Below are 8,853 nucleotides of genomic sequence, written 5' to 3' on the forward strand. Positions count from 1 at the left end.
AAATGTAACAACATTTTAAAAACAAACAAAAAATGGCTTCATGCCTAATGTAAAAACTAACTAAAAATAAACTTGGAAAAAGTTTAAAATACATGTAAAATTCACATAGAAACAAGATGTGATGCCTTGTATTGCAGATGTCTTATAATCAATATTTTCATTCTTGGTAGAAAACAAATCACTTGTCACATATTTGAAATGGGACATCGTTCTTTCTTTGTTTCTTTTCTTTCTTTTTTTTGGGGGGGGGGTGTAAATTGCACATATTTTACATTCCTCCATTCGAATTTATAGGATAGGCATAAGTAAGCCAATATTTTCACCTTATTCCTTTTCATGGTCATTTAAAATTAACTGTATTTCTTGGTGTTTGTATTTTGTTGAAATATGACTAGAAATAATTCATTCATTCATTCATTCAAAAGGTAACAATAGATGGTTGGCACTGTCACAGTGAGGTGAGCCCATTGTTTTTTTGTTTTGAAATCACATATTTTGTTGGACCGTCACTTCTCAGGGACTAGAGTATTTTATCTATTGGATTTTTAAATATTCAACACTATTTTTTGCTCCTACTTTCTTTAACCTGTGCTGCTATCACTCCTATAAGTGAATGACACTTTTATGGCAGAGTAGCTCACGGTTGTTACATAATTGCTCCTGTAAACAGGTGCCGGTTAAAATCAACACACTGTAAATAGAGATGAGACTACAGGTCTCTGTTCTCCAATAAAGCAGCAATGCCTTGCATCTATACTTGAATAATTTGTTCCATATAAATTGGTTCTCGTTAAAGACTATTTTAGTTTATACTTCACTGATGCCGTCCAAACTACAAGTGTGCCGAGTCACTATTGTTACTACGTGCTGCAAACAAGTGACACATTTTATGAATGAGTACATGAGGACAACAACCAGTAAATCTACGTCATATCCTTTTACTCCTTCTGTTCCATTATACAACACCAGTGTCCACATACAGTACCTGCAGAGTTTGATCAGTCCTCAGGTGTTGAGATGTGACTTTTTTGGTGGAGACAGTTATTGAAAACATCTACGGGTTGATTTTTTTAAAATCAGGCTTAATCAAACTTTGGAGAGTTGGAACCACGAACCCATTTCAACTGATCCTGCACCAAACAGAGAGGCTGAAACACTTTACCTCTTATTTGCACATTTGGAATCATAACAACAGAACAGGCAAATATATAGATTAGAAGTCAGATAAAGAATTTGGAGGAAGATATGACACAAGGAGAATACGTCAACTCCACATAGAAAAGAACCCCAAAAGAACACTATAACCACAGTGCCAACCCTTGTGTGAAGCAAAATACATCCACATGTTAGGAACATTCTAATACATAAGTAATCTTTCTTTCTTTTTTAGCAGTGAACAAAACTAGCAATAAACTTGCATAGAGATAAACTTTGTTAAGGGGCCCCCCTCTTGATTCTCTACCGGAGAACCTGAGGGCTGCAGAGAATGTTCATATTGGTAAAAGCAGGTTCAAGACCTTCGTTTTTAACAAGGCTTTAACCAGTATCTCCATTTTACTTGTAAAATGTATCTTTGGCAGTGGGTGGCTGGGCATTGCTCTGTTTTTATTTTGTTTTTAACCTGTAAAGCACTTTGTGCTTCATTTAATTGTTCTAAAAGTGATATATAAATGAAGATTGATTAATTATACCTCAGAACTGCTCGGTTTAAATAAAGGTTATGTTTGGATTAAAATGACAGCATTGGTTAGTGTAGCTTTATCTATGTAGATGCCCTGAAATAGATTTTTCAAGTTATATTTTCACTGTGTCTGTGGGATGGTTTGAGTCATCACACAACATGTGCATTTTTTAAATATTCTGTACTTGCACTATTTTTTCTATGTTGGTATTTTTATTCAGATGTTTGCGGTTTTTGTTTTATATGCAATTTCTCTGTTCAGTATGCGTGTATCCTTATGTGCACTGCTGCTGATAACACTGTGATAAATAAATGCATGTCTAATCTAATCCAAACGTCAACCTTCTTCCTCTGTGAACTTTGTCAAAAGAAAAAAGTTAATGTGGTCACTGGAATTCGTCTCGCTTCCAGCTGAAGTGCTTTAATCTAACATGTAAACAAACATCATGTCCAACATCCCTCTTCCAATGACCACTGTTTGTTATAAGGACAGGCTGAACCGTCACATTTAAAGCCATAAAACAGCCCCTGGGACAGGTCCTAAATAAGTCAGGACTTCTTGTAATGTGGCTGATGGATGGCATGCTTGTGTCTGTGCAGGGGGGTAATTAGGCGGCTTCTCAGAAGCACGACTATTAAAGTTTCTGCAAGCAACTGCTGATGTGTCGACTTAACTCCTGAATGCAAAGGCAATTAATGAGACATTTCATTGCGAGTATCTGAAGTTTTGTTTTAGCTGAAATGAACAGTAAGCATTATATGTTGTCGGAACATTTATCTACTAACATGAGGAATAAAAGTTTGAGTCTGGTTAAAAAAAAACAAAAAAACTCAACATTACTTGAAATGTGAAAAAAAAAGAAAGAAAGAAAAGATCTAAGACAGCGTTGTTGTTAAACATCTGAAAATACTCTGACAGTCTCAGACATGTTGCACCATCCAGGGCATGTTGTTCTGAGGTTTTGGATTGGACACTGCCCCATTGAGTCACGCAGTCATGGAGAGAAAAGTATCGGCTTACCAAAGCAAGATATATTTTTACACCATGTTGTTACACGGTCTTCCTCGGCCTGGCATCCGCTTTCCTTCCCAAAAACTCCCAGGACAGGATACCTGGTGAAAAACTGTTACGAGTGTGCGTTACAACTGGGTTTCTTGTGTGTGTGGGTTGTTAAGATCTAACGATGCTGCTCCACACCCAATTGAGGCAGATTAGAATCGCCATGAGGCATGAGACGCTACTTAAATGGTGAGCCAATGGTCATTTTTAGATGAATAAACATTCAACATTATACATTTTCATCTTCACCGGACCTCTTGTTTTAAATGACCACACAAGAGGTGCATTGCTGTTTATGTGGTCAGAGATACCCTCAGCACGTGGATTAAAGTATTTCTTTGAAGCTGCTCACCAAGCCTGTCTCGGCTTCAGACCGCACACAGCAAAGTTCACGGCCTGCGTGGCGACGCTGGGATGGAAACGTAGCTGTGTGCTCATGCGTCAGAGGAAAGCGAGACTCTTTTATTATGGACTCATCAGCTGAGTCAGTGTCGCTTTGTGAAGTCTGACTCACAGCCATGGAAAGTGCAGTAAAATGATGGTCCAAGCGTTGTATTGGCTTACACCACAACTGCTAATAAATAGTTTGGAGTGGGAGAGGCGTGAGATGAGCAATGTATTAGTCACACGCAGTGCAAATTAAGTAATTCAATATATCAGCTTTCTGATTGCCAAGTAGTTTCTTGAGCTGGAGTAAATGATATGATGTTGTGTAGGAAAAATGTGTGACTAATCTTGAAGTAATTTTGTTTTATGTGTATTTGATCACAAACATTGTGTTCAAGTCAGTGGAAAGAATTTTTAAATGTATTATTTGAATCTCAAGATAACAAATTACATGTTTATCATATATTTATCAATATTGTGGTTGCTCTGACTCAGCCTATGAGCAATTTGAAGAAACTTGCTCTATTCATTCATAATAACTATTTTAAATGGTAACCTCAGGAAACCATTGTGAAAACATACTCACACAGTTGGAAACAGATTTCTTTTTTATTATTATAAGCTGATCTGAAGACATACAGCAAGAGACATCACAATATACATAATGACAAAACAAAAATGATTAGGAGGGTGAGCCTTCGGTTCTCTATTTATTCATGTACTACCATTTTAGAAGATGATAAGGCCTCTCAATCAAAACGGTCAGCACATAGCTCACCGCCATTGTCAGCACCAGGTGACCAAGGAACAGGTACATCTAAAGAAGGCAGGTACACATATAGACATATTACAACATACCAATAACCTGATATTTAATATCTGAAGAAATTCTTCCTGAAATACTCACAAAATTGATGTCCATGTAGTGGATTGGAGTCTCCTGTAAGCCAATGTATATGATGATGAAGACGGGATGTACCAGATAGCAGGCAAAACTGATGTTTGAAAGAGGAACCCAGATGTTCAAAGACAAGAACCTGTTGATGTATCCTAAGAAAAGTATAATTAAAAGTGGAAAAAGTAGAGTTAACATAATTGGATGGCCTGTATAATTTAGTTGCCATACATTAAAGGATATAAAAATGTGAAAAAAAAACAACAACCCACGACTGACCTCCATACCCCTCCTCACAGGCCAGGATGATCCAGGCCACAGACAGAGCCCAGGCCGGGCGGTGCAAGCCCTGATACAGCGCATGTGGTATGGACGGGTCTGCTGGGGTATCTCTGAGGATATAGGCCAGTCCGACTACCAAAGCCATGACTGAAAAGCAGCTGACCCAACCGAGTGCCGCCTGCCACTGGAAACAATGGCAAGACACGGCAAACGCGTTGGGACAACACTGCAAACCGATGTTTGTTTTACATGACAATCAAATTTCTCACCTTATATTTCAACAGCTGACATTCCTTAGTTGTCAGGTATATTCCCGTCAGTATTCCGATTAGAAATGGCCCGTATCTCGTGTAGGGTTTCACGTAGTAAAATAAAACATAATTCTCTGATGTCCTGCAAAATTAAATAACTTCATTTTAAAGAAATTCTTTACATGGCAAAATATATGTTGAATAGGAATTTGACTGCACGTGGAAGATATATGATATGATATAGGGATAATAATACTGAATAATAATAATTTGCTCTGCATTTTGTACATTCATCCATAAATCCTACATTGTAGATGGCTGAAAGACTGGAAGGTGATGCAGTGCGGTTATGATGATACTGGCAGTGGTGGTCATTAATAGGAGGAGTCCAGCCATGGCAGCAAACACACCCTTATTGCTAATGAAAAGAAAAAGATTTCAGTTAGTATCACAAGGATCGATGTGAAAAACTTAAAAAAAACAAAACAACAACTTTTACTAGCCAGTTAACAAAATAACAAAATTAAATAACTCGACTGACAAAAGGTATCGATGTACTTTAATACCTCATATGGTTGTTTATATTTTTTAGATTTGCAATGTAATTCATGTAATTTTTGATTTTTAAAGAATTATTGTTCTGAATTATACAACATGACGATGCTAACAAACTTTCTGCACCATTGTCAAATATTTTTCATTTTCTCATCAGGCTAAACTCTAATTGTCGTAACATCTGAGTTGAATCAGAATGTACCATTTCCCTTTTCGCTTTAACTCTACAAACCTAAGCCATATTGTAAAAGTGCACCAAAGGAAGCGGACATACAGTCTGTAAAAAAAGACCAACAAAGGTGTGGTGGCGTAACACTGGAAGTCCAGAGACAAGTACCACGTCCAGGGAATGCACTGAAGAGAGAGTAGAAAGCAACTTGTTCAACTATTTGGCAAAACTATTGAGATATATCATCAGTTTTTTTTCCTGAAATACCTACAATCTCATGTACTGGAAGGAGGTTGCTGATCAACAGTAAGTTGGCCCACCAGTATGTCTTACAGTCCATCAGGGTGTCGATGAACGGGAACCAGTAGGGCCCCCACCGGACCAAAGAAATCAGCCCGATGGTGAGGCACATGATGAATACATGCAGGGGCTGAATCCTGCCGTTTGGGGGGAAAAAAAGGACTTTTACTATACTCTCATCAAAAAAAGAAAATGTAGCAATACTAACATGCTACCTGATCATTTATTGAATTAAAGCACCTTTTGATTCTCTTGAAGAGATAATTTGCCACCAAACCTGGGCTCAGTTTGTCTTCAGCTCTGTTGATGCAGCTCAACAGTGACCTGGCACTTAGCAAACCCCTGCAAAACAAAAGAGCAACTTAAGCAAAACATTAAAAAAAAGACTTCAACGCAGCATTCGTCCGTCCTCACCCCAGCAATAGGAAGGTGTCTACGGCCAGGAAAACGGGCCCGCTGATGGTGAGCACATACAGCGGGCTGCTCTCAACTGTTGCCTTCCAGTTTTTGTAGTTGTCTGCAACAGAAATGGTGCGGCTTCAGTGAAATGATATGCGGTTGACTGAGAGACCGTATCCTCTCATACCCAGGTTGTTGATCACAGGGAACTGTGTAGAGTGGCCACAGACGATCCACAGCAGGCTGAATACACGGATGCCGTTCAGTGAGGAGAAGCCGCCTCCTGGGATGGACGAGGATGTGTTGAGGACGCCTTCACTGGCCGTCTGCAGAGAAAACGCCTGAAGGCACCTCTGCAAAACGCTTTGAGGAAAACACAGTCGTCTCGGGCCACAACTGGCTGAAAAGGGAGGAATTCAGGGAGGTAGATTCAGTAAAGAGGAAATTTGTACAACCGTTCTTATATTAAACTGAAAAGGAAAACTTTTATCACACAAAACGTTTTATGAACTTGCCATTCTCCGATGTGCTGCTTTCGGCTTCCTCGTTAGAAGGCCCGTTGGTCTTCAGAGCCCCGTAAAGGTTGAGGTCTGCGCTTAAACGCGTGGACTCCATCGTGGGTCTCACCTCTCTGTTTGCCTGTAACTTTATGATTGCTGTATACAGCGTGGCCGCAAGAGGAACCGCAACCATCACACAACACACAAACCTACAGAAAAGAACAAGTCGGTTTTAACCTTTTAAGCCAAACGTTTAATCGCTTTTATTTTGCAGGCATGAACGCTTGTGCATGAGACAGGAAGGAGGGCAGAAGTGGTCTACTGACAGGCAGGCGACATCAGATGCATCAGGATCAATTGTGTTGGACAGACAGTGAGTCATGATCATCTCCTGAGTCGACTCGTTGACCAGGATGGGCGGTAATGGAGGAACCAGAGATTTCTGATTAAATTGTAGCCTGTCTGTAAAGAGATTAAAAATCAAATTTTATACCTAAAAGTCATAGATAAACTCAGGCTTTTTTTTTTTTAAACTACTGACCGTACAACACCAACAGTTGCACCTCCTCCTCCCTACAAGAGTCAGGAACACAAAGACCTACAAAGTATTGGATTGTTCCCTGTGACAATGATGATAAAACACCAACACGTTAGTAAATGTAATATTTCTGCCCCCTGATGTCTGACAGTAATGATGATTTTTTTTGTTGTTGTTGTTGTTGTTACCTGCCTGAGGAACACCTGGCAATACTGTCCGGAGAACTCGGGGCCGCGCGCCGAGCGACACTGCTGCAGCAGGCCGGGCTGGTTGGCGTTACCTCCCTCCACGTTACTGCCCATCTTTCCAAAGGCGTCGTACACTAACGACACACACAGGCAAGTGAACAACTGCTGTTTCAAAGAACAGAACAATACCGGTATATGATGTGATCAGCTAAAAATTATTTTGTATAGACCTTTGACAAAAATGCACTGAAGTATAGACCAAGACCAACCAAGAACTTTTTTTTAATGAAATGTTAAATACAAAACTTTATGAAATCAGTGATGCTGATTTCTGATGTAAAGTGGCTTTAGGACTCCCCACGCACTTGACAAGCTCTATATGATATAAGTGAGGTCCAGTCACCATTTTCCATTCTTATGAAGCGACAGTGCAAATATCTCATTTCCATCTTCAGGTGAGTGCCAGCCTTATAAAACAGTGCTTCATCATAAAACAATGATAAAAGCAGTACGACAGAATAAAGTGTTTGAAAATTAAATATTGTTGATTTGATTAAAGATGCTGGAAGTGCCTCACATAATTGAAGTGCATTAATGAGATTGTAAAGTGTGGTGTCATGTTGTTTCACAGTATTCAGCTAAGAGAACGACTTGATTCCCTGTTTCACTTGTGTATATTATTGCTATTTTTTGAAATAGATTCAATAGGAGGTGAATATATTTTGGTAATTCCTCGATGCAAAATTAAACTTTTTTCAACCTAGAACCAAAACTAATTCAGACGTGACAATAGTAATGTAATTTAAGCTTAATTTTTAGATTTGAGTGTCTTTGATTCTTCTGTTAAGCAGCTCAGTCAAATCCTATAAACAAGAACAAGAAAAAAAACAAAAACAATTCGATATATTGATTGATTGAACTCAATGTGAGCTTTATGTTTAGTTGTTTATGCAAAGTTGTTTACAGTTGCTTTTTTCAGTTGTGAACACAATCTTGTTCTTTTTCAGCAAAACACACTAATGTGTTTATTTGGATGACTTTTGAAATGCAGATTTGTCTGGGTGCTAGTGAAGTTCCTCACAGTTTCAAAGTTAGATACGGTTTGTTGTTTCCTGCTGGGAATGTAAGAGGATGTAAGAAAAATCCCTTAAAGAAAACAGAAAGACTTACTCAGAACAGCATATTCCTTTGGATTTTCCTGTTTCAACTCCCGGAGGAAAGTGTCGGTGTCCTTCATGCATCTCTGTGACCCGGCCGAGGCCTGAGTGTTTTCCCGAGCGACGCATCCTCCCACTAAGAGAAGGAACGCTGCCTGACCGAGGACCATCTTAAGACTGACTGCATCCCTTTTACGGAAGGAGGCGTTTAAATAACAAAGAATTGGGACACCTCATCAGCAGGAGAGGAGCATGAAGTTCATCTTCCTCAAGCTGCTTCATTCACTGTGGGCTCCCCGACACCTGGTTTTCTCCCCCAGGTGTGAAAGGGATTTTGTTACAGGAGAGAGGATGAGAGGCTCACAAAGAGAGCCACGCTGTGATTTTGTTACGGCACAAGGGAAACAAAATTAAAGTTCAGGTCCAATATTGACAGGTGACCTAAAAACAAACCTGTTTTGTGAACAACGGACATTTCGCTGTTTCCAGTT

General features: G+C 39.3%; 1 protein-coding gene across 1 annotated transcript; it reads right to left on the reverse strand.

The window, feature by feature from the left end:
- Positions 1-3,849: 3,849 nt before the first annotated feature.
- oacyl (O-acyltransferase like) lies at positions 3,850-8,442 on the reverse strand (the record flags this gene model as incomplete). The annotated part of the gene is made up of 15 exons (XM_080509718.1): positions 3,850-3,945; positions 4,036-4,178; positions 4,303-4,489; positions 4,575-4,698; positions 4,864-4,974; positions 5,386-5,465; positions 5,552-5,717; positions 5,821-5,922; positions 5,995-6,097; positions 6,167-6,375; positions 6,491-6,688; positions 6,806-6,937; positions 7,017-7,099; positions 7,206-7,339; positions 8,376-8,442. The coding sequence occupies 15 exons, from the start codon at positions 8,440-8,442 to the stop codon at positions 3,850-3,852; spliced, it is 1,935 nt and encodes a 644-aa protein (XP_080365844.1).
- Positions 8,443-8,853: the final 411 nt, after the last annotated feature.

Source organism: Blennius ocellaris (assembly GCF_963422515.1).
Source record: "Blennius ocellaris genome assembly, chromosome: 15".
Lineage (NCBI taxonomy): Eukaryota > Metazoa > Chordata > Actinopteri > Blenniiformes > Blenniidae > Blennius > Blennius ocellaris.